The sequence below is a fragment of the Bufo gargarizans genome, chromosome 1, assembly GCF_014858855.1.
Source record: "Bufo gargarizans isolate SCDJY-AF-19 chromosome 1, ASM1485885v1, whole genome shotgun sequence".
Lineage (NCBI taxonomy): Eukaryota > Metazoa > Chordata > Amphibia > Anura > Bufonidae > Bufo > Bufo gargarizans.
Window position 1 is genome coordinate 457,868,163 of NC_058080.1, and position 27,009 is coordinate 457,895,171.

At 45.2% G+C, this 27,009-nt stretch overlaps 1 protein-coding gene across 2 annotated transcripts in view; it reads left to right on the forward strand.

Moving 5' to 3' along the window:
- Positions 1-11,454: 11,454 nt before the first annotated feature.
- Positions 11,455-27,009, forward strand: part of SMC5 (structural maintenance of chromosomes 5) — a 152,843-nt gene continuing 137,288 nt past the window's right edge. For both annotated transcript variants that reach the window (XM_044272871.1, XM_044272877.1), the window contains exons 1-4: positions 11,455-11,615; positions 14,044-14,185; positions 20,704-20,756; positions 21,817-21,979. In XM_044272871.1, coding sequence (XP_044128806.1) covers positions 11,497-11,615; positions 14,044-14,185; positions 20,704-20,756; positions 21,817-21,979 — 477 coding nt within the window. In that variant the 5' untranslated portion in view covers positions 11,455-11,496. The remainder of the gene's footprint in view (positions 11,616-14,043; positions 14,186-20,703; positions 20,757-21,816; positions 21,980-27,009) is intronic.

Below are 27,009 nucleotides of genomic sequence, written 5' to 3' on the forward strand. Positions count from 1 at the left end.
ATGCCGGAAAACAAAAACGCAAGTGTGAAAGTAGCCTTAGTCCTAGGATTTTACATGCATGGACGAAACGACACTGACACCAGGTAGGGTCCAAGAAGTTCTCATTTATTATCGGAAGGTAAGCAGTATATATGTACATCGGGGGACATCCCCATGAGGCTCATGGCATAGTTCCATTGGCTAGAATACATAAGCAAAGAAAGAGATACAACTTAGCTTCTGCACACTATTTTACAACCTCTTTGGTATGTGAATAATGTAAACATCTAGGGTACCAGTGCCATATTCTAATGGCTTCACATTAACAGCGGTGCAGCATATGTCATATATTACACATCAGTGAGGAGAGTCATCTTAGATAGGCAAACCCTTTGTGCTTTGTTTCCAACTTTAACAAATAAGGTGTTGTCCGAGAGCTAGAGGAAATGGGGGTGATCTTGACTTCTGAAGAATTATATCCACATCTCTATCACTACCGAGAGGTCATAAACGCTTATTTAAGCCAAATTTTTGTCAGTAAGATAAGGATTGAGCTTTGGTCAGTGTTTATAAGGTCTGAGAGCAGATAAAAGGAGCCCGTCAGCTCCCTGCCTGACAGAACAGAGTGAAAATTCAGATCCTGCTAATAGAGCATATCAGCTCTGTACAGAGAAAATGACTCCATATTTTTACTAAAGGCCAATTGAAAAAAAGATTTTTAGCCCATGAGTACATATGAGTTCCCCCAAGGGTGTACATAGCCTTTAACTGTTCTGCCCAAACCCAGCTCAGGCAGAAGGGGAAAAGGGGGAGGTCTGCTTTAGCTGCTCATGTCTCCTGATTGGTAACAGCTAATCATGCAGCTCATGTGCCGAGGGCCCGCTGTCAGTGACAGCAGGACACCCCATAGAGAAGGGAAGGACCTTTCCTAGGTGTCCCTGCCTTCTGGATGAATGTATACATGGCGCTGAAGGAGCATTGTATATACAGATGAGGAAGCGATGTTGCTTCCTGTCCCGGCCTGGTGGTCATGTGACCGCAAGGGCTAGGAGACTGTAGGGTCTTCCGAAGACCTCGATCAGCCCTGCACTGAAGCTCCAGAGGTCTTGTATGACCTTACGGAGAACGCAATGTGTAAAATAAAAATAAAGTGTTTTGTAAAAAAAGTTTCACATATAAAAAAAGTAATATTTTCCCCCAAAATCCAGATGCCGCTCCCTCCCTTCTGAGGCCTGGCATATACCCAAATAACAGCTTACGACCACAATTAGGATGTTACTATATTCAGAAGAAAATGGGTAGCAAATTGTGGGGGATATTCTCCTGTTATCCTTTGTGAAAAAGAAAGTTTGGGCCTAACACACCATTTTATTTAAAAAAAAAATTAAAAATATTATTTTTTCATTTTTATAGCCAAGGTTTATAAGTTCTATGAAACGCCTGTTGGGTGGTGTATTTTACAAAATGTTGTAACTTTTTGGGAGTTTTCCCTGTGGTTACTTTAGGATCTTTTCAAATGCAACATGGTGCCCAAAGACCATTCCAGCAAAATATGCCCTCCAAAAACCATATGGCGCTCCTTGCCTTCTGAGCTGTATTGTGTGTCCATACAGCGGTATACAACCAAATATGGGGTGTTTCTGCAAACTGCAGAATCAGGGTAATAAAAATTGATGTTTTGTTCTTAACCCTTGATATACTACAGGAACAAATGATTAAAATGGAAATCTACAAAATAATGAAATTTTTAAAATGTACCTTCATTTTGTTTTAATTCCTGTGGAATACTTAAGGGTTATCAACATTTCTAAACCAGTTATGAATAGTTTGAGGGCTGTAGTTTCTAAAATGGGGTAATTTATGGGTGGTTTCTATTATGTAACCTCCTCAAAGTGACCTCCGAACTGAACTGGTCCTTAAAGTTGATTTAAAAAAATTTCTTGAAAATTTCAAAAATTGCTTCTAAAATTCTAAACCTTCTAATGTCCTAAAAAATAAACTTACATTACCAAAATGATGCCAACATAAAGTAGACCAAAAACACACTTGGAAATCCAGCTCTTGATCCTAAAGCAGGGAAACTTTATTTCAGCGGTTTAAAAACTTCTGTTTACAGGAAATGTAGCATAGTTACGCGTTTCAGACCACCTCTATTCTGGGTCCTTCATCATGACATACTTCACACTCAATGAATGCACTATACACTCACCTAAAGAATTCTATTTCTCATTAATGCGATTATCTAGTCAACCAATCACATGGCAGTTGCTTCAATGCATGTAGGGTTCTGGTCCTGGTCAAGACAATCTCCTGAACTCCAAACTGAATGTCAGAATGGGAAAGAAAGGTGATTTAAGCAATTTTGAGCATGGCATGGTTGTTGGTGCCAGACAGGCCGGTCTGAGTATTTCACAATCTGCTCAGTTACTGGGATTTTCACACACAACCATTTCTAGGGTTTACAAAGAATGGTGTGAAAAGGGAAAAATATCCAGTATGCGGCAGTCCTGTGGGCAAAAATGCCTTGTTGATGCTAGAGGTCAGAGGAGAATGGTCCGACTGATTCAAGCTGATAGAAGAGCAGCGGTGACTGAAATAACCACTCGTTACAACCGAGGTATGCAGCAAAGCATTTGTGAAGCCACAACACGCACAACCTTGAGGCGGATGGGCTACAACAGCAGAAGACCCCACAGAGTACCACTCATCTCCACTACAAATAGGAAAAAGAGGCTACAATTTGCACGAGCTCACCAAAATTGGACTGTTGAAGACTGGAAAAATGTTGCCTGGTCTGATGAGTCTCGATTTCTGTTGAGACATTCAAATGGTAGAGTCCGAATCTGGCGTAAACAGAATGAGAACATGTATCCATCATGCCTTGTTACCACTGTGCAGGCTGGTGGTGGTGGTGTAATGGTGTGGGGGATGTTTAGGCCCCTTAGTGCCAATTGGCCATCGTTTAAATGCCACGGGCTACCTGAGCATTGTTTCTGACCATGTCTATCCCTTCATGACCACCATGTACCCATCCTCTGATGGCTACTTCCAGCAGGATAATGCACCATGTCACAAAGCTCGAATCATTTCAAATTGGTTTCTTGAACATGACAATGAGTTCACTGTACTAAAATGGCCCCTACAGTCATCAGATCTCAACCCAATAGAGCATCTTTGGGATGTGGTGGAACGGGAGCTTCGTGCCCTGGATGTGCATCCCTCAAATCTCCATCAACTGCAAGATGCTATCCTATCAATATGGGCCAACATTTCTAAAGAATGCTATCAGCACCTTGTTAAATCGATGCCACGTAGAATTAAGGCAGTTCTGAAGGCAAAAGGGGGTCCAACCCCGTATTAGTATGGTGTTCCTAATAATTCTTTAGGTGAGTGTATATGCTCACCCACCTGGCCCCGCAATTAGCAGGTCACATGTTTGGAGCAAGACGTGCAATCAAAAGAACACATGTGTACACATATGGTAATTGTGCTAAATAAAATCATATTAAAACATCATGTCTCTTATTAAAACATCATGTCTCATATTAAAAGATATGTCTCTTATTGAGACCAGTTGGATGACAGGTTGCTAGTTGGAACATCCAATATGCCTCCCTATTGAGTAATATTCTTTTAAAGTCTCCCCCTCTTGCAGGTATTGTAACTCTTTCTATGCCCTGTGCCATAAGACCAGACGTATTCCCACCATGCATAACCGCAAAGTGCAAGCTAACCGCAGACACGTTGCGGCTCGCATGGTGGGGAACATCTGAAATATACTTACGGATTCTGGTTTTAATCTGATGGAAGGGCACCCTACATATTGTAGTTGGCACATCATACAGGTAATTAAATAAATAGCATGTTTAGTATTACAATTCAGGTATGTTTTTATCATAAATTAGACATATGGGGAATGTTAATTAATAAGTATTTCATGAGGTATCACTATCTATCTTAAAAGCAGAAAAGATTCAAATTCAGATAACAGCGAATAACTTTTGGATTTTTTTTTTATAAATAAAGGTAAAACTTATTGACTCAAATTTACCACTAACCCCTTCCCGACACATGACGTACTAGTACGTCATGAAAGTCGGTGACTTACCGCATCGTGAAGTAATAGTACGTCATGGATAACTCCGGTCACCGTGGCGAATAGCGCGGTGACCAGAGTAAGCTGACTGCACTAATCGGCAGTCAGCCATCTTAGATGAAGGAGAATAGTAGTTTTTCCGCCCCCCTGCAGCCCCGATCGCTGCGATTGGCTGGCTAGTGAAAAGCAGCCCATCGCAGCGCCGGCAATGAATAGAGCTGCAGGGGGGCTCGGCTAGAGGTGGAAGGGGGCTGATGACATCAGCCCATGTCTTCTCCTAGGTCAGGGAGGGGACACCAGACACAGGTGTCCCTTCCCAGTGCTGCGATTGGCTGGAGCAACGCTCCAGCCTATGGCAGCGCTATGCAAGTATCATCCAATCTGTGGTGCTGCTGGTGGCTGGGACGGAAGTGATTGGGGCTGATTACATCAGCCCATGTCACCTCTGAGGTCAGGGAGGGGACATCAGACACTGATGTCCCCTCCCAGTGCTGCGATTGGCTGGAACAACGCTCCAGCCAATGGCAGCGCTATGCAGCAGAAAGAACCGTTGGTGCCTCTCTGCAGGCAGCCATTCTAGCTTGGTGACTGCTTGCAGAGAGGACCTGTGCCCTTCTGTGCTGCTTGTTGTCAGCTGGGACTTGTGGTACTACCACATAAATCACAGCTTTTCACTCCGAGCTTTTCAGAAGAAGAACAAAAAGAACACCTGGAACAGCTGTAGTGATCTTTGGCTCATCTGCAGCTGTTTCAGATCCCCATTTCCTGTCCCCCCCCTCCCCCTTTACCCCCCTCTCCGTCTTTTTTTTTTTTTTCTTTGCATTTTGGGGCTTTTTTAGTGTTCAAGCAGTGACTGGCAAGTGCTGATCAGCACTTGTGTTTTTTTGGGTGCTAGCTAGCTATATATATGAGCATTGTTTCTGACCATGTCTATCCCTTCATGACCTTCGTGAACTCATAATATATACACTCACCTAAAGAATTATTAGGAACACCATACTAATACGGTGTTGGACCCCCTTTTGCCTTCAGAACTGCCTTAATTCTACGTGGCATTGATTCAACAAGGTGCTGATAGCATTCTTTAGAAATGTTGGCCCATATTGATAGGATAGCATCTTGCAGTTGATGGAGATTTGAGGGATGCACATCCAGGGCACGAAGCTCCCGTTCCACCACATCCCAAAGATGCTCTGGTGGGTTAAGATCTGGTGACTGTGGGGGCCATTTTAGTACAGTGAACTCATTGTCATGTTCAAGAATCCAATTTAAAATGATTCGAGCTTTGTGACATGGTACATTATCCTGCTGGAAGTAGCCATCAGAGGATGGGTACATGGTGGTCATGAAGGGATGGACATGGTCCGAAATAATGCTCAGGTAGCCTGTGGCATTTAAACGATGGCCAATTGGCACTAAGGGGCCTAAAGTGTGCCCAGAAAACATCCCCCACACCATTACACCACCATCACCAGCCTGCACAGTGGCAACAAGGCATGACGGATACATGTTCTCATTCTGTTTACGCCAAATTCGGACTCTACCAATTGAATGTCTCAACAGAAATCGAGACTCATCAGACCAGGCAACATTTTTCCAGTCTTCAACAGTCCAATTTTGGTGAGCTCGTGCAAATTGTAGCCTCTTTTTCCTATTTGTAGTAGAGATGAGTGGTACCCGGTGGGGTCTTCTGCTGTTATAGCCTACCTTTCTTTCCCATTCTGACATTCAGTTTGGAGTTCAGGAGATTGTCTTGACCAGGACCACAACCCTACATGCATTGAAGCAACTGCCATGTAATTGGTTGACTAGATAATCGCATTAATGAGAACTAGAGCAGGTGTTCCTAATAATTCTTTAGGTGAGTGTATATATATATATATATATATATATATATATATAATATACATATATGTCACTTTTAATTAGTAGTATTTTTTAATTTTGAACCCGCACACGTGCTGTCTGCTCAGGTTTAGTGCCTTTTTTTCTAAAATTTTATCTAATTCTTTCACTTATCTTTTTCTCTTTTCTTTCTTTCTTTTTATCGTAAATTTTATTTGAATTAATTCATTACAAGTCCCCTCACGTGTAAAATCACTACATACACCCCCCTGACACTTTTCACTTTACATACAGCAAAAAAAATTAAAATGTCCAGTTCATCCCAGAGAATGTACTCCGGTGAAGAGGCATACGCCACCCTTGCCTCTGAAATGGAGTCTGCAAGTGAGGGAGAAGAGGATGTCGCCAAACAATGAACATGCCTTTCGCATATATGAAAATCAGAAAAGCTTTATTATAAATATACAATACATACATACATGATGATAAAAAAAAGGCAGCACAAAGGCGGGACACACGGATAAGGAACAGGAAGGACCCAAGAAGAGGCCAGGAAATCAGCACACCAAAGAACAGGGAAAGAGCATGAAAGCTAGAAAAAACACACCAAAAAACCTCATGGCGACAAGGCCCCAGACAAGATACAATGGGGGCAATTGTAATAATATTGAGGATTGGTGAAAAGACAAAATGAGTATACCCTGAGTGGTGTGTCGATCTCTCGGCCACCTCCTGACCCAACGCCGTTTCGCCAGAAACCTGGATTCTTCCGGGGAGTGAGGGAGGGAGAAGAGGATGCCACATTCCTCTACTCCTCAACTCCTTCATCATCGTCATCTGGTGATGAGGGACCCTCAAGGAAGACGCCCCAGGAGAGATGAAGTAGCCCCACCCCAGTAATCCCCTATGGTCCACACCGCCTGAGGATTATGAGCCCCAAATTCCAGAGTTTGTGGGAAACTCTGGAATCCAGATTGACTGCACGGGCTTCACAGAAATAGATTTTTTCAAAATCTATTTCTCTGACGAATTAAAATATTTGATCGTGACCCAAACAAATTTGTACGCCCAGCAGTTTTTCTCAAAACCCAACATCCTCATATGCTAGACCCCTAGGTTGGACCCCTGTAAATGCAGCAGACATTATGATGTTTTGGGGGCTGTTGCTGCATATGGGCCTTGTAAAAAAAAAACTGAAATGAGACAATATTAGAGTTCAGATGTCTTGTACAACACTCCAATTTACAATATGACCATGTCCCGCCCAAGATTTGAATCAATTTTGAAATTCCTACATTACAATGATAATGCACAGTGCCCCCCCAAAATGAACCAAATTTTGACCGTCTATTTAAATTAAGACCCCTTCTGGAGCACCTCAACTCAGCAAAAGAAAAATTAGCATAGATGAGTCCCTTGTACATTTTAAAGGAAGGGTTAAATTTCGCCAGTACCTGCCCAGCAAGCAGTCACGGTACGGAATAAAAATGTACAAGCTGTGTGAGTACCTCTGGGTACACCTACAGGTTCCAGGTTTATGAGGGGAAAGATTCCCGGATACAACCAACTGAATGCCCCCCCCCCCCCTCGGAGTTACTGGCAAGATTGTGTGGGACTTACTGCACCCACTGCTGGATAATGGTTATCACCTCTATGTAGATAACTATTACACCAGCATACCCCTATTCATGTCCCTAAAAGCCCGAGGTACTGTGGCTTGTGGCACAGTGTGAAAAAATCAGAGAGGGCTCCCTAGATGCCTGGTAGAGCAACTACTCCGAAAAGGTGACAGTAAGGCTCTCCTCATTGAGAACATGCTGGCGGTTAAGTACAAGGACAAGAGGGATGTCCTTGTACTAACCACCATTCACACAAACACCAGTTCTCCTGCCCAAGTGCGAGGTACCACTACCCCTGTCAACAAGCCTGACTGCATCCTTGATTACAACAGGCACATGGGAGGGGTTGATCTGTCCGATCAAGTTCTGAAGCCCTACAGTGCCATGCGTAAAACTAAGGTGTGGTACAAAAAGCTTGACGTATACATTGCACAGATGGCAATGTACAATGCATACATTTTACATAGAACTGCAGGCCAGACAGGAACTTTCCTTCAGTTCCAAGAGGCGGTAATCAAGGCCCTAATTTTCCAAAGTCAGGAAGGGGAGAGCCCGAGTACTTCAGGAGGTCATGGTGCCCGTGTTGTACCAGGACAACATTTCCCTGGTAAGTCCCACAAACAGCAAAGAGGGGAAAGACCCCAAAAAGATGTTGGGTTTGTTACAAAAGGGAATACGAAAGGACACCATTTATCAGGCCTCTGCATGAAAGAATGCTTCTGAACCTACCACTTATCCATGGATTTTTAATTTCATCCTTTATGCTCCCTGTAATATTTCCATATCTCTGATTTAGTTCACCTCACTTGCATACCCACTTCCAACAACCACTACATAATCCATTCTGCGAGACACCTGTTTGGTAAAAAGTACCCTTTCCACCACTTAAAATGTCCGTATGGGGGTGCTCTTTCCAAAATGGGGTCAGTTCTTGCTTTTTTATTTTTATTTCTGGGGACCTCTGGAAAGTTTTTAAATGCGAAATTGCAGCTAAAATCCATGTCTGCCAATTCAGGCCTGCAAAAAACATATTTTGTACTTTGCCTGTAGCGGCCTGCTAGCAGCAGGCTACGAGCACATATGGGGTGTTTGCAAAATGGGGAGAAAATGGGGAACATATACTGGGGTGCATTTTCTCCTTTAACCCCTTGTGAAAGTGAAAAATTGGGGTCTGCTAGTAATTTTTACAAATGTGTGCTATGAAATACTTGTCTCAAGTAATTCTGCCTTCTGTGAGATACCTGTTTGGTAAAAAGTACCCTTTCCACCACTTAAAATGTTCGTACTGGGGTGCTCTTTCCGAAATGGAGTTCACTTTTTGGGATTTTTCATTTCTGGGGACCTCTGGAAATTTTTTAAATAAGACATGGCCGCTAAGATCCATGTCTGCCAATTCAGGTCAGCAAAATCCATATTTAGCTGTTTGATCCTAGAACCCTGCCTGCACCCATACATCATTTTATGAGCACATATTGGGTGTTAGCGTATTCGGGGGGGAAATGGGGAACAAAATGTGGGGTGCATTTTGTCCTGCTACCCCTTGAGAAAGTGAAAAATGTGGGTGTAAAGCAACTTTTTCTGGAAAAAATTATAATCTTTCATTTTCATAGCCAAGCATTTCCTAATTCTGTGAAACGCTCGATGAGTCTAAGTGCTCACTACACACATTTAAATATTCCTTGAGGGGTGTAGGGGTACATTTTCTCCACTTCCCCTTTTTCAAGGGGAAAAATTTGGGGCTAAAGTCCATTTTTCTTGAAAAAAATTTAATTTTTAATTTTCACAGCCAATTCCATGTTTTACCTTTTCAGGACAAAGTTCTCACTACACATCTTGAAATATTCCTTGAAGGGTGTAGTTTCCAGAATGGGGTCACTTTTTGGGGATTTCCACTGTAGGGGGTACCTCAGGGTGTCTTTACATGCGACATAGCTCCCAAAAGTCAATCCTGCAAAATCTGTCCTCCAAAAGCACTATGGCGCTACTTCCTTTTTGGACCCTGCCATGCACCCATCATTTTATGAGCACATATTGGGTGTTAGTGTATTCGGGGGGGAATGGGGAACAAAATGTGGGGTGCATTTTGTCCTGCTACCCCTTGTGAAAGTGAAAAATGTGGGTGTAAAGCAACTTTTTATGGAAAAAATTGTAATCTTTCATTTTCATAGCCAAACGTTTCCTAATTCTGTGAAACGCCCGATGGGTCAAAGTGCTCACTACACACCTTGAAATATTCCTTGAGGGGTGTAGTTTCCAGAATGGGGTGACTTTTTGGGGGTTTCCACTGTAGGGCCACCTCAGAGTGTCTTCACATGCGACATAGCTCCCAATTACCATTCCAGCTAAATCCGCTCTCCAAAAGCCATATGACGCTCCTTCCGCTATGAAGCCTGCTGTGCGCACATACATCAGTTTTTAAACCCCAGATTCAGGGTAATGGATTTTGAGTTTTATTTGGCTGTTAACCTTTGCTTTGCTACTGGAACAAATGGATTAAAATGAAAAATCTGCCAAAAAATTGAAATTCTGAAATTTCATCTCCATTTGCCATTCACTCTTGTGGAACACCTAAAGGGTTAACAAAGTTTGTAAAATCAGTTTTGAACACCTTGAGGGGTGTAGTTTCTAAAATGGGGTGATTTATGGGTGGTTTCTAATATGTAAGTCCCAGATAGTGACTTCATAACTGAACTGATCCTGAAAAATTTGGGTTTTGAAAATATTGTTTAAAATGTTAAGATTTGCTTCTAAACTTCTAACGTCCCAAAAATATAAAATGTCATTTTCAAAATGATCCAAACATGAAGTACACATATGGGAAATACATTTTTGACTCCATTTTACCAGTGTCATGAATGTGACGAGAAAACAATCTCAGAATGGCCTGCATAAGTAAAAGCGTTTTAAAGTTATTACCACATAAAGTCACACGTCAGATTTTCAAAAAAAGGCCTGGGCAGGAAGGTGAAAACAATCTCAGAATAGCTTGGATAAGTAATAACGTTCCAAAGATATTACCACATAAAGTGACACATGTAAGGTTTGCAAAATTAAGCCCGGTTTGGAAGTGGACCACAAAATGCAAAGTAATCTGAAAGCAACATGTCATGGATGGCACAACTTGCAGCTCTCCAGCTGTTGCAAAACTACAACTCCCAGCATGCCCAGTCGGCCTCTTGCACACGAACGGCCGTGTGCATCACGGATGCGGACCCATTCACTCAAATGGGTCCGCAATCACAGAGATACGGAATGGTAGCACGGATCGTAACCCCACGAAAGCACTACGGAGTGCTTCCGTGGTGTTTCTGTCCATGCCTCTGCACTGGGAGAAAAAAATAGAACTTATTCTATTTTTTTGCAGTGCGGACGGATCACGACACATTTAAGTTGAATGGGTTTCAATCCGTCCTATCCGACGCACAGGAAAATTGCGGTCCCCAATGCACGGAAGGGATGCACAACGTTCGCGTGCAAAAGGCCTAAAACCCAGTATGCCAAATTCGTGAATGTATTCGTAGTATGCAGAACATGGTGGTTCTTTGACTTTATCGAATAAAATCTCCATTTCTAAAGAGAACCCAACTTCAGCACCACAACTGAACACTAGCAAGCCCCAGCAGTGACTGAGGAAAGTTGTTGCGACGACGTGGTCCTGTCCCGGAAAAACACGGTACAACCTATAAAGATAATTCTTCTGACGTAAAGTTGTGTGAATCCTAGCGGGAAACCACACTGAGTAACCAAGCCCCGCCCATCAGGCGTACAGCGGCGTAGACATCGCAAGATCATTTCCCGCCATTTTCTGAGCTTCTAGCGAATCACGTGTCCTGGTGGCCTCCGCACTGTACTGTATCTCTTTCTGCCAGGGGTGGAGACTCGACCTCAGTCACGTGATGGTGACGTCTGGAAAGTCCTTCCTGTGTGTAGAAGACAGGCTGCCGCTACCGGGTGACCATGGCGACTCCGCTCGGGAAGAGGAAGGCGGACTGCAGTACGATGCTGCCCGGGCGGCGGGAGCACTATAACCAATATGTCGAGGGCGCCATCATCAGGATTAAGATGGAGAATTTCCTGTAGGTGCCCTGCACTTCTATGTGATGTTACAGCACGCCTGTGCATGACCGCAGACTGTGGCGGTCTTATCCCATTGGTCTCCATCCTTGGGATGAGTTCACATGTGACAGATTTGTTGGGGGAAATTGTTATGACTGAAAGTCCTCTCCATACAGCAGAATGGGGTTGTTTCTGCAGCAGAGACCTGTAGTCTCCATTGTAATGAATGACGCAGTCACAGAGAATTCTTCTATTTTGCCCTGTGAATAGACTGTTAGGGTTGCCATAGGGCTCATGTCTGCTGCTGTGTACTGGTTTTTGACAGTGTGGACTGTGCACATGACACTGGGGCTCCAACGATGGCAGGAATAGGGGTGCTATGTCCTGTGAATAGAGTGGCAGTCAGGCCAGCGCGTTGCTGCTTCATTCAGCTTTATGAAATAACGGACTCGCCTGTGTCAGTCTGGTAGAGTAGAATGATGCGCATACCTGGCCTCCGCGCCATTTAGATGGGGGACACAGGACCCCCATTCTCACGGTCGTTGGGGGTCCCCAGCAATCAGGCAATTATCGCCTATCCTGAGGAAAATCTCTGCAGGGTACACTCACATGTGGATATGACATGGGTTTGCAGTTGAACACTACCAGCAAAGGGAATGAGATTTTAAAGGGGCTGTCCGGGTTCAGAGCCGAACCTGGACATATCCCCATCTTCACCCCTCTGGCCCCCCCGATGAGCATCGGAGCATCTCATGCTCTGATGCTGTCCCTTGCCCTGCGCTGAATCGCGGAGGGCAAGGGCTGTTTGTTTTAAGTTTTTAGCACTACTAGGTAGTAATCCTGGTGACGTCTCCGGCTCAGATGGATGGGCTTTAGCGCTGCCCTAGCCGTTTAAGCTGCCGGTGACGTCACCGGGCTCACTGCTAGGCAGAAGCCTCTGCCTAACAGTCCCCATGGAGAGCCCGGTACATCACTGGATACTCAAAATATGCCTTTGCCCTGCGCGATTCAGCACGGGGCAAAGGAGAGCATCGGAACAAGAAATGCTCCGATGCTCATATCGGGGAGGCTGGGGGTGAAGATGGGGATGTGTCCGGGTTCAGCTCTGAACCTGGGCAACCCCTTTAAGGAATATCATCCACCCCTGCATAAATAAAAATCCATAGCACAAATTTAAGTTGCAGTTCTCCACCACTGATTTCAGCCTTAGCAATGGAGAGAGTGAAATCCACAGCCTTTTCCGTGGAAACCCCCCCCCCCCCATGGGAGTAGATTTATTAAAACTGGTGCAAAGGAAAACTTTAGTTGCCCATAGCAACCAATCAGATTCCATCTTTCATTTCTTTGAGCTTTGGGAAATAAAAGGAAGAATCTGATTGGCTGCTGCGGGCACCTAAGCCATATTTCCTTTGCACCAATGTTGAGAAATCTCCCCCATGTGAATGATTTGCAACTGTTTTTTCCATCCCTTAAAGGGGTTGGCCAGGTTCCTATATTGATGTCCTATCCTCAGGATAGGTCATCAGTATCAGATTGGCAGTTTACTGCAGAAAAACCACGGCATAGTACAGTACCAATAAAGTACAGTTTGCAGATTTTGTTCAGTGCGGAAATTCATTTTTGCCATGCGGATTTCCAAATCTGCAGCATGTCAGTTTTTTGTTTGCGGTTTTAGATGCGGATTTTTCTCCTTTACATCGAAGGGTGAGATCTGTGGCAAAGCCGCATCTAATCCGTGATATCTGTTGGGCGGGATACATTTATCTTAGTGGCACAACAACTAGTGACTTTTTCTTAAGACCACCACCCAGCGTAGCCAAACCTGTGGTGGTAATCATAAATACCTGATCCCTGCTGCCAGGTTCCAGCACCATCAATACCCCTCCAGGTCCCGGGTCTCCCCGCATTGGCATCCGGTTTGATTGCATTTAATGACTGGCCATAACAGTGACATCGCTCTCATTTGGCATGTGGCATGAAGCATGAATGTCACCCCTGCAGGACTTGTAAAATGGGCGTTAGGTTCCATGCAGGAGCTATACATTTAGTGCCAACGGCAGGTTTACTGATCTTACTGGATGACATCTGATACCGGGCTTGGCTGCAGATTTATACCTCCCCACATGCCAGTCTGATCCCTGTGCACTGGAGTGAGATGCACCTAAAAGGCAGATGACTCTTAATAAATTAGGCGCCTCTCTGGCAGTTCTTGTGCCAGAAACGGAAGTGTATGCCAGCGAGGAGCCTGCCCAGACTTCTGCTATAACTTGCGCCAGAAATAGGCTTATATAGGAAATCTGGCGGGCAGTGCGAAGAGGCGAGAAGGTTACAAAGTCGCAAGTTATGGAGCACATATGGTGTGTGCCATAATTTTACCCCAAAATAGTGGTGAAAATGCATGGATAAGTGAATGCTTTATTATCTAAGACTTATGTTTTTTCTTTCTAGGACTTATGATATGTGTGAGGTTTTTCCTGGTCCTCACTTAAACATGATTGTTGGTGCCAATGGAACAGGGAAGTCGAGCATCGTTTGCGCGATTTGCTTGGGTCTAGCGGGGAAGCCTTCTTTTATTGGCAGAGCTGATAAGGTATTTTACATTTTTGAATGGTTACTTGTATGTGTAGTTAGTTTATAGACCTGTGAAACACTGTAAGGCCACTTTCACACGAGCGAGTTTTCCGCACGGGTGCAATGTGTGACGTGAACACATAGCACCCGCACTGAATCCTGACCCATTCATTTCAATAGGTCTGTGTACATGAGCTTTTTTTTTTTTTTTTTTTTTTTTTTTTTTTTTTTTTTTCTCACGCATCGGTTCTGTGTTGCGTTAAAAACACGGCATGTTCTATTTGCGTTTTTCACGCAGCCCTGGCCCTATAGAAGTGAAAGGGGCTTCAGTGAAAAACGCATTGCATCCGGAAGCAAGTGCGTATGCTATGCGTTTTTCACTAATGGTTGCTAGGAGATGTTGTTTGTAAACCTTCCGTTTTTTATCACGTGCGTGAGAAACGCATCAAAACGCATTGCACCCGCTCAGAAAAAACTGAACGCAATTGCAGACAAAACTGACTGAACTTGCTTGCAAAATGGTGAGAGCCTTACTGAACACATCCGGATTTAATCCGTCACGCTCGTGTGAAAGAGGCCTAACAAGCATGGTATCAACAAGTTATTGGAGTGTCTGGTAGGCATCCAACCACTGGAACCCCTACTGACAACAAGAACTGCCATCCCATGTCCCCTGTTTAAATGGAGCAGCGATCTTGGACTATTATCTGCTGTAATACATGAGTAGGACTGTGAGTGAGGAGTCCACATCACTTCTTTTTATTATTTTCATGCCACCTTTGTTCCTTTGCTGTCGGCGTTTAAACCTGTTTGAAATATATTGTAAGGACAACTCAGCAGTCTGAACTATGTATTTTATTGCACCTTTGAGCACGAACAGGGGACAGTAGAAAAAATTAAAAATGGCAACGCGGACTCCTTTTGTGCAGTACTAGTCATGTATTACTGCAGATAATAGTCCAGAATCATGATGACAGATTCACTTTCTTCATGTGTTCCACTGCTCCATTGAAAGTCTGTGGGACTGCCAATGATAGCAGAGTACAGTGCCCACCTATCTACAGCAACTGCTATTGAATACTGTTGCTGTCTATGTGATTTTTAACAGACTACCTATTAAAGGGGTTGTCTCACTGCAATAAGTGGCATTTATCATGTAACATAGTAACATATAGGGTTGTTGTGGGTATCGAAATTTCGATACCCAATCGATACTTTTGTCCCGGTATCGGATTTCCATTTTTTCAATACTTGCCTGCGCTGCTGCGCAGTCTAGTATCTCTGAACATTAGCGCGCTGCTGCTGTCAGTGTGCTCATGTTCCCTGAGCAGCACAGGGGAGAAGGAAGCAGTCTCTCCCTCCCCCCTGTGCCGCTGCCACCAATTAGGAGGGAGGGGTGGAGAAGGGGTGGGCGCACTGCGCTACCAATGATAGGACAACCTTTTTTATGAGTTTGGACTTGGTTAAGTTAGCAGGCTACACAGAGCGGCGCCCAGGGATCTCCCTGCACTTACTATTATTCCTGGGCGCCGCTCCGTTCGCCCGCTGTGCCCTAGTTACAGTCTCCTGCGCCGTATGCTAATTACTACTATCGGAGCGATGGGGAGGAGACATCAGCTTCTCTAGTGGGCGTGCCTTCTCATTGGCTGTGATGTTCTGCACTGTGATTGCACAGCGCTACAGCAGGGAGAAGGAACGCCCACTAGAGAAGCTGATGTCTCCTCCCTATTGCTCTGATAGTAGTAATTAGCATACGGAGCAGGAGACTGTAACTGGGGCACAGCGGGCGAAAGGAGCGGCGCCGCTCTAAGTAGCCTGCTAACTTAACTGAGTCCGAACCCACAAAAGGTGGTCTTTAACTTTTAATACAGGAGGCAGGTGTCGGCAGCAGAATCACATAGCCGGCACCCTGCCTCTGACAGGGAGCTGCGATCAGCGGCAGTTAACTGCCACTGATTTGCTGCCAGTACCCGCCTCCTGTATTAAAGGTTAATTATCATTGGTGGTGCAGTGTGCCCACCCCCCTTTACCCCCCCCCCCCCCCCCCCAATATTAAAATCATTGGTGGCAGTGACCACAGAGTCCCCTCACCTCCTCTCATTGGTGGCACAGTGGCAGTTCTGATCGGAGCCCCAGCAGTGTAATCCTGGGGCTCCGATCGATCGGTTACCATGGCAGCCAGGACGCTTCTGAAGTCCTGGCTGCCATAGTCGGCTCTGTGCACAAAGCACAGAGCAGCAGGGAGAGTGTGAAGTCCTATTCACCCTGGTAGAGGTCTATTAGGGTGAATAGGACCAGGGATGAAAAGATCTCAGGTTCTAGCCTCTAAGGGGGGAAATAGTTATTTAAATAAAAAGTAAAAAATAAATAAAATATAAAGTATAAATGACATATAAAATATATAAACAATAAATAAATAAAAATATCACATATCGCCACGTCCGAAAAGTCCAAACTATTAAAATAGAGAAAAATCTATGCGGTAAACACTGGAACAGAAAAAATGCGGAATGCACGTGGCTTTTTGGGTTTATTTTTTTCGCATTGTATCGAGTATTGCAATACTTTTTTTTTTTTTTTTTTTTTTTTTTTGTATTGAAATCGAATAAAAAAAATTGGTATCGCAACAACTCTAGTTACATGGTATATAAGGCCAAAAAAAGACATCTGTCCATCCAGTTCGGCCTGTTATCCTGCAAGTTGATCCAGAGAAAGGCAAATAAACCCCTGTAAGGTAGAAGCCAATTTTCGCCACTTAAGGGGAAAAAATTCCTTCCTGACTCCAATCAGGCAATCAGAATAACTCCCTGGATCAATGACCCATCTCTAGGAGCTATAGCCTGTAATATTATTACACTCCAGAAATGCATCCAGGCCCATCTTGAACTCTTTTAGTGAATTCACCATCACCATGTAGAGAAAGTTAATACAAGCCACTTACTAATGTATTGTGATTGTCCATATTGCTTACTTTGCTAGCTAGATTCATTTTTACATCACATATACACTGCTTGTTTCCATGGTTACAGACTACCCTGCATTCCATCAGTGGTGGTCGTGCTCGTACACAGTAGGAAAAAGCGTCAGCCTGTCTGGTGGCTGGGACCATGGGAGCGCTCATAGGCTAGTGCTTTTTCCTGTAGTGTGCAAGCATGACCACCACTGATGGATTGCAGGGTGGTCTGTAACCATGGAAACGATCAGTGTATAATGTGATGGAAAAATGAGTCCAGCCAGCAAAGGAAGCAATATGGACAATTACAATACATTAGTAAGTGGCTTGTATTAACTTTCTCTACATGGCGATGGTGAATTCACTAAAAGAGTTCAAGAGGGGCGATAATAACCATACACTAGTAAGTGGCTTGTGTTAACTTTCTGTACATGATAAATACCACTTACTGAAGTGAGACAACCCCTTTAAGCCCTGCAGCAGGCAGAACTTAACAGGCAGCTCACTGTGGCAGGCCTGGGAGCTTTCACAAGGCCCCAGGCTGCCATACTAATGGATCGGAACCCTGTGCTTTTGCTGCGGGGACTCCAAACGGAGGACAGAGAGATTCCCCTCCATCCGTTTAATTGCTCAGATGCCGCACTCTCTGTTGATTGTGCGATCTGAAGGGTTAAAGGATTTTTTGAGAAATGTATACTGATGACCTATCCCCTGGGTAGGTGAGGGTCAAAAACCCAGGACCCCCACCGATAAGCTATTTGAGAAGGCATCGGCGCTCGCAGTAACACCGGGGCCTTCTCTCAGATTTCCCTAGGCCCAGTGACGTCACGTTCGTTGGTCACATGTCCTAAGTGCAACTCGGCCCATAATGGAAGAGGTCATTACCATTCAGACTATAAGACGCTCTGTGAATTCCCCCCCCCCCCATTCCCAGTCTTTTATAGTCTGAAAATACGGTAATAGAAAAATTAAAAAGTGAAATACAATAAAAAAAATTAAGTTGTAGCTATATTTACTAGTTATAGCAATAGTACAGTATAGCAGACTACGTACACACATGCACACATTTTCCCCCCTTTTTCGCTCACTAAAAAACAATATACCGTATTTTTTAGACTATAAGGCTACTTTCACACTAACGTTCGGCTGTCCGCTCGTGAGCTCCGTTTGAAGGGGCTCACGAGCGGACCCGAATGCTTCCGTCCAGCCCTGATGCAGTCTGAATGGATGCGGATCCGCTCAGACTGCATCAGTCTGGCGGCGTTCAGCCTCCGCTCCGCTCGCCTCCGCACGGACAGGCGGACAGCTGAACGCTGCTTGCAGCGTTCGGGTGTCCGCCTGGCCGTGCGGAGGCGTGCGGATTCGTCCAGACTTACAATGTAAGTCAATGGGGACGGATCCGTTTGAAGATGCCACAATATGGCTCAATCTTCAAGCGGATCCGTCCCCCATTGACTTTACATTGAAAGTCTGAACGGATCCGTCCGAGGCTATTTTCACACTTAGCTTTTATATGCCAATATAATGCAGACGGATCCGTACTGAACGGAGCCTCCGTCTGCATTATTATGATCGGATCCGTTCAGAACGGATCCGATCGAACGCTAGTGTGAAAGTAGCCTTAGACACATTGGACTATAAAATGCAGGGTTTAGAGGAGGAAAATAAGAAAAATATATATTTTTCATCAGACCTCAAAATCAGACATCACAGGGGTCCGAATAGTGAGTGTGTTGAATATACAAATGCACTTGTTTTTTCCCTCTTAACTTTCTTTAAAAAATTTAAAAAAGTAAAAATGTTTTGTCTTGAAATCTTTTGTAACAGAAAAAAAATTGATAAGAAAGGAAAAATATATAATTTGTTTTCAGAAATTTTAGTTTTTCTTTAAATATTTTCTTTTAAATATGATTCGTCATTTAATGACAAAAAAGAAAAGTCGAAGATAAAAACTATCAAATACATGTAGGTTGGCTCAGACATTAACTAGTTACTTGCAGATAGGCCCACTGCTAAAACTGAAAATGGAAAGAGGTTAAAGGGAACCTGTCACCAGGATTTTGCGCATAGAGCTGGGGACATGGGCTGCTAGATGGCCGCTAGCACATCTGCAATACCCAGTCCCTATAGCTCTCTGCGCTTTTATTGTGTTAAACAGTTTTGATCCATATGCAAATGACCTGATATGAGTCCTGTATGCATGCGCAGTGTCGGCATCATGTTCGTTCCCTGTACTGGCATCAGCACAGGGAACGAACTACGCATGCGCTAGCTCACGCATCGCGAGATTTCGGCGCTCCAGCTCTGTGACGTCACTCAGCAAGGAGGAGATTCGGAGGACGCGGGGCGGTGCTGGGCTCCTTTCTGCTTGACTTATCTCCGGACACAGGACTCATATCAGGTCATTTGCATATGGATCAAAACTGTTTTTTAACACAATAAGGCCTCTTTCACACGGGCATCAGTTTTTTTTGCCCGGATAAGAGCCGGGTGTGTTGCGGGAAAATGCGCGATTTTTCCGCGCGAGTGCAAAACATTGTCATGCGTTGCACTCGCGGCAGAAAAATCGCGCATGTTTGGTACCCAAACCCGAACTTCTTCACAGAAGTTCGGGCTTGGGATTGATGTTCTGAAGATTGTATTATTTTCCCTTTATAACATGGTTATAAGGGAAAATAATAGCATTCTGAATACAGAATGCATAGTAAAACAGCGCTAGAGGGGTTAAAAATAAAATAAAAATAATTGAACTCGCCTTAGTCCATTTGATCGCGAAGCCGGCATCTCCTTGTGTCTCCTCTGCACTGAACAGGACCTGGGGTGAGCTGCGGCATTAAATACCGGTTAAGGACCTTTGATGACGTCACTCTGGTCATCACATGGTACGTCACATGATCTTTTACCATGGTGATTCACCATGGTAAAAGACCATGTGATGACCGGAGTGACGTCATCAAAGGTCCTTAACCGGTATTTAATTTTCACTCTTCCCATTCACTTCTATGGGGCCTGCGTCGCGTGAAAATCGGACAATATATAGAGCATGCTGCGATTTTCACTCAACGCACAAGTGATGCGTGAAAATCACCGCTCATGTGCACAGCCCCATAGAAATGAATGGGTCAGGATTCAGTGCGGGTGCAATACGTTCACCGCACGCATCGCACCCGCACGGAAAACTCGCCCGTGTGAAAGGGGCCTAAAAGCGCAGAGAGCTATGGGGACTGGGTATTGCAGATGTGCTAGTGGCCATCTAGCAGCCCATGTCCCCAGCTCTATGCGCAAAATCCTGGTGACAGGTTCCCTTTAAACACGCTGGTAATGAAGTGGATGCCAGAAGACTGGCGTTTTATTTGTTATTATATAAAGTCTACCAGAAGGTGGCAGTAGCGGATATTGCTATTATTGTACATGGCCAGTGTGTGAGAAAAATAAATAATTTTACACCTACAGTATGTCTTTCTGTTGCCCTTTCGTCTGAAAGGCGCACATCCATGGCAGTCACATATAACTAAATATATTGGTCTTAAATATCTGAGCGAGTGGCGATTACAGCCAGCAGAATTATTATTTTCTTTTTTCAGGTTGGTCTTTATGTGAAGCGCAATTGCCAGAAAGGTTCAGTGGAACTTGAACTGTAAGCATTAAACTTTACCTTCTTTAACCCTTTCACTGATAAGATTGTATGTACGGTAATGATTTTCAACTATTGCAGCGATTAAAGGGGTTTTCCCATCTTGCTAATAACTGCACATAACTGCCTTTGCGTGTAAAGTATTTTACTAGTGTGTGTGAAACAAATCTCTCTCCTATTGATAACAGGTCCGGCCTCTGTACTCACTGTCACTATGAATGCAATGCACTGCAGCGAGCGGCGCGTGACTGACGTCACTTAGTAACGCTCCTGCTTCCTGAAGTGGGAGGAGCGTTACTAAGTGACGTCAGTCACGCGCCGGCTGTCCAGCTCGCTGCAGTGCATTGCATTCATAGTGACAGTGAGTACAGAGGCCGGACCTGTTATCAATAGGAGAGAGATTTGTTTCACACACACTAGTAAAATACTTTACACGCAAAGGCAGTTATGTGCGCGGGGCCCCTTTATATATAATTGCAGCATTTTCGGGTCAGCCAAATCGCCATATCGCATTTGCCGATTATCGCGATTCAATTATTTTTTCGATTTATCGTGCAGCCCTAGTCCAAACCTTTGTTATGTATCTTATTGCTCAAAATCAAGGATGTTGTTATTGTTCTGTTCTCGTATACAATGTCTTACCCATTGTTTTCCGCATGTGAAATCTTAAATAAAGATTTGATAAATAAAAAAATAAAAAATGTAGCATAACCAGTAAGTTATTCAGTAGTATGTATCTGTATAGCGCCACCTGCTGTTTGTTCTTTGTCTGGTTCACAGAGATGGCCGCACATGCTCAGGTCTATCCTGTAACTGCCTCCTGAGCTGTGATAGGCAAAGCTGCCAGTTTGATTTTAAATCTAGCAGAGCAATGAATGTGCAGATCTTTGGATCCTGGTTCTAGCTTTGTTAGAAAGAGATTGCCATGTACTATATGATGTCTGGTTTTAATTTTTTTTATTGATTATGGGATAATTCCTTTGAATAAATGTAGTATTATCTTGATCATTCGGTGTCTGTTTTTTTTAATAAACATAATTTGTCTTTTCTCTTGGATTTCTAGGTACAGGGCTTCTGGAAACTTGATTATCCTCCGTGAAATTCAGGTATCAAATAACCAGTCAACATGGTACGTTAACGGCAAGAGTACATCTTTAAAGATGGTTGAAGAGCAGGTGGCATCATTGAACATCCAAGTGGGAAACCTCTGCCAGTTTCTTCCGCAGGTATTATCAAATGGTATTGAAGCACTGACCCACATTTACTGATGCTGTCTAGTAGTTAGCCAGCTTAATTTTATCTTAAAAACTGAGTGGAAAAAGTCAGAGCTCCAAAAAGTTATGCACTAGACAGCAGTTCCTTTTGTAAGTGTCGCTATTTCCATGTACTGATTATGCCATTGATCAAGATAACTTTTACTTTGTCAGACTGGGGTTCCTTGGCCCACCAGAGGTAATTACTAGAGATGAGCGAATCGAAGTTGACGAAGTGGAATTCGATCTGAATTTCAGGAAAAATTTGATTCGCACCGAATCCGAATTTCCTCACGCTTCGTGGTAACAAATCAATTTTTTTTTCTACAATGGCTGTTCCACGTGTGAGGACATGGAGCAAGGAATCTGGGAACGAGGGATCGCCCATAATGCCATGCATGCAGCCAATCAGCAGCCACCCAGCCAGCCCTGTGATGTCCCAGCCCTATAAATGGCCTGAGCCATCTTGGATTCTACCATTTTCCAGAGTACTTAGTTCAGGGAGAGACGTCAGTAGGCGGCTAGGGACAGTGCTAGAAAAGACTTCATTGTGCTAAAAAAAACGATTTTACAAGTTCAGGGAAAGATTATTCAAGGTGTAGGGAAAGGATAGAGAGGAATCATTCCACAGCACTTATGTTGAAAAGGGTTCAGTAGGGGAGGTTACAGCTTGGGTAATAGGAACAATCCAATTACACCTTGCTGCACTGACTGGGGATCCAAATTGCCATTATACAGCTCTCTAATTCCAGCAAACCGTTCTTGTTATTGGGGTGCAAGTGCTGTTTGATACAGCCATTAACAGGGCTTATTACAAGGAAATATTTCTACATCTTATTTGCCCTTGTGCGGTGCAGTTATATGTTCTAAAGCATTTTTTGGCTTGTATTAGGGGGGAAAAAAGGGCTTATTAGCCGTTGTCTAGTGAAGTGCAAAAATGATAGCCCTTTTTTGCGTGTATTAGTGGCACAAAAAAAATATTTGCCGTTCAGCGGTGCAGTTATATGTTCTAAAGCAGGGATGCTCAACCTGCGGCGCTCCAGCTGTTGTAAAACTACAACTCCCACCATGCCCTGCTGTAGGCTGATAGTTGTAAGCTGTCCAGGCATGCTGGGAGTTGTAGTTTTGCAACAGCTGGAGGGCCACAGGTTCAACATCCCTGTTCTAAAGCCTTTTGTGTTGTGTATAAGTGGAAAAAAATAAGGGCCTATTTGCCGTTCAGCTGTGCAGTTATATGTTCTGAAGCCCTTTTTTGTGTGTATTAGTGGCACAAAAAAAGCATTTGCCGTTGTGTGGTGCAGTCAGAAAATTTCAGCTTTTTTTGGTGTGTATTAGTGGGGAAAAAAGGGGCTTATTAGCCGTCTGGTGAAGTGAGAAAATTTTGACTTTTTTGGGGTGTTTTTATTTATTTTTTATTTATTTATATGATCTAATAGTACGTCAGACAGAGAAGTGCCAGGCCCTGCACAGGGGAGTGACAGAGGCCTAAATATTTCTGGCACAGGTCACAGCAGAGTTAAGGGGTCGTGGCAGCGAGAGGCCTGAGCGCCAGGTGTCATCTAGCGGTCGTGTCTTGACCAGCAACCCAGTGGTTCTTGAAAGGTTGACTCTGTCATCCGCTTCGTCCCAAGTGACATCAGACACCCCCAGCCAAGAGTCGGTCAGTTCGTCAGACACAACCCTTAGTTGGCACGGCCCGGGAGCAGGCCCTGTGCCCTCACCTGTCTTCAACCTGCCTCTGTCCTTTTCTGTTCCCTCAGCCAGAGAAGTATTATATGCTGTGGGCTCAGCCCCACTATACAGCGAGGACGAGCTACTGGCCAGCCAAGATGTGGAGGAGACATCCGTCGCTTCCTCCGGTAGGCAGGCAAGTAGTGATGAGGAGAGTGGCGTGGGAGCGAGCGTTGAGGCTCCTGACCCAGAGACCGTTGAGGAGGACTTTAGTGACGTGCAGACAGCACTCGAGGATGATGTAGTGGCGTCTTCATCATCGGGAGAAGAGGGTGGCAGCTTGACCGTGAGGCAGCGGTGGAGTCAGCAGGGTGGCAGTAGAGGGAGGTCTGTAGCCAAATGTTCCCAGGTTAGACCACCAGCTTTGCAGGAGCCTACCTGCCCGGAAAGTAGTGGTGCATGGGTTCACGGAAGCAGTAGCAGTCAGTCAGTGCGTTGTGTTGGGGGTAAAATCACTGACTCGGCGGTGTGGCAGTTTTTTGTTAAGCTGCTGGAAGAGGTGCACATAGCTATATGTAGAATCTGTTGGCAGAAGGTGAAGCGTGGCCAGGGTGCCAATATTGGCACCATGGCCCTGTGTCAACATATGCAGCGTCAGCATAAAGCTGCCTGGGAGAACCGTGGCTCCGATGTAGTGATGCAGCCTGCCGCTGCATCTCCCAGTTGCATGCACCCGGTTTCAGGTAGTCAAGGCTCCACCACCTCAGCCGAAGGAAGCAGTCTGTCCTTACCATCATCTGCAGGTCCTGATGCTCCTTCTCCTAGTCATTCATTCCATCAGCAATCGATCACCGAAGCGATTGCCAAGAGACAACAGTATGCGTGCACTCATCCAATGATGCAGAAGCTGAATGTGCTCCTGGCCAAGTTGCTTGTCACAGCTGTGTCACGGTCTCATTGTTGTTTGCCGTGACGTTTGCCATGCATGGTTGTTGCATGGTGCAACGTGTAGTTAATGCAGCATGTGTGTGTACACGTCTCCTCTTAGGTTTGTTTCCGTTCCTGGTTTGGTGCTTGTGGGGTTAACTACCTGGCTGGGTGTGGTCACTAGGTGCTTATATTGCCTGTGGCCGGTAGCCTGGCGTTTAGTTGTCCTCCAGCCTTTGTTGGTGCTGGAGCTATGCTCCTGTCCTGGGTGTTCCATTTGCCCAGTTATTGAGGGCCACCTAGTGAGATATAATGTCACGGTGGGGAGTGGGGGCAAACTCCACACAGAACACCGATGGGAAGCGGGAATGACAACTAGGCTTGAACACCGGGGAAAGGGAGCAGGGCACTTCCTAATGCCACCCTCATCCTATTAACTACATGCTGCCCCAAGCAACCAGCATGCACAGCAAACGTGTCACGGCAAATAACAGAGACCGTGACATTGCTCGTGCTGCAGTCCCTCCCTCTCCAAGTGGCGGACTCTGTACCTTTCAGAGAACTGATGGCTTGTGCCGAGCCGAGGTGGAGAGTCCCAAGCTGTCATTTATTTGCCAAGATGGCTTTACCAGCCCTGCACACACATGTAGAACAGAAGGTGGGCCAATCCTTGAGCCTGTCGGTGGAACTGTAATTATGGTCAGGGACAATACATGTCCTTTACGGCCCACTGGGTGAATGTGGTTCTTGCACAGCCACACCAGCAACTTGGCCAGGTGACGCCGCTTCCGCCTCCACGTTCTCACGCCATTGGTCCTGCGACACTGTCTGCCTCTGCCTCCTCATCCTCCACTGTGTCCTCAGCCTCCACTCCAGGGACAATTCACAGTGCCCCTCCAGCATACCACATGTGCAGGGCATGGTGGTATCACGCTGTTCTGCACCTCGTTTTCCTGGGTGAACAAAGTCACACAGGGGAGGAACTGCTCAGTGTCCTTCATCAAGAAATAGAATCCTGGCTTTCTCCGTGACAACTCAAAATCTGAACCATGGTGTCGGCGCTGCGTCAAGGAGGGCTGAGCCATGCGCCCTGCATGGCACACGTGTTCAATCTGGTTGTCAAGCGGTTCCTGAAGTCTTCCACCCATCTGCAAGACATCCTAAAAATCGCCAGGAAACTTTGCATGCACACCCTCCTTGAGCTGCACCGGCAGAATGGCATCCCCCAACATAGGCTGATATGCGACGTTTCCACCCTCCATATGTTGGACCGACTATACAAACGGAGAGGCTATAAACTATTTCTTGATGATCCAAGCAGACAGGAGTACTCCTCTGTGTAACTTCGATGTCTGCCAGTGTCAGTTCATGCGTGACACCTGCCGTTTGCTCAGGCCCTTTGAGGAGGCCACGTTATTTGTCAGTCGCCAGGACTACGGGACAAAAAACGTCATTCCACTGCTTCCTGTCCTGGAACAGATGCTGGTAAATCTGGCTGGTCAGGGGACTGGAGACTTGTCGCCTAGCTCTCACGGCCACATGAGCCCTGTGGGTGCTGAACTGGAGGAGGAGGACATTGCTTGTGCTCCAATGTGTAGTGAAATGGGTGGTTTTTACACACAGGTGACAGGAGAGGAGGAGCTACAGGGCGATGAGGAAGAGGACCTAGACACACCGTGGCAGTATGCAGTGGAGATGGAGGCAGGGAGTCCCTCCGAGTCACTTGCACAAATGGCCCGATGCATGCTTGCTTGCGTAGTGACAGCCGAATTGTCGCCATTCGGCAGAGGGATGACTTCTGGTTCTAAACCTTGTTGGACCCTCGCTACCGGTCCAAAATGGGGGGCCTTTTTTACACCCGCTGAGAGGGAGGACAAACTGAACTACTATAGAGATATCCTATGTAGTCAGTTGGCTGCTGCCTATCTGCGCTATTGTCCATCTTCTCGTAGGTCTGACCGGGGGGGCCCTCTGCTCACATTCCTCTGCCATGACTGCTGTGGCAGGGTGGGGGGCTAGGAGCAGTTCCAACTCCATCAGCAGCAACTTGAGTCTAGAGTTGCTGATGAGCAGCTTTCTTCACCCGCCTAGTGAAAAAACTACTCGCCAGCAGCGGCAGCTAGACCTGGAGCATGACCTGAAACAGCAGGTAGTGGCATACTTGGACAGCACCCTGCCGCCCCACATTGAAGATCCGCAGGACTACTGGGCAGCCAAACTGGTTTTGTGGGTCGCAACTGGCAGAGTTTGACTTGGAAAATCTGTCCTGCCTGGCCAGTAGTGTGGCATCAGAGCGGGTGTTTAGTGTGGCGGGGGCTATAGTTACCCCAAGGAGAACTTGCTTGTCCACCCAAAATGTGGAGAGACTGACTTTTGTCAAGATGAATAAGGCATGGATCAGCCAG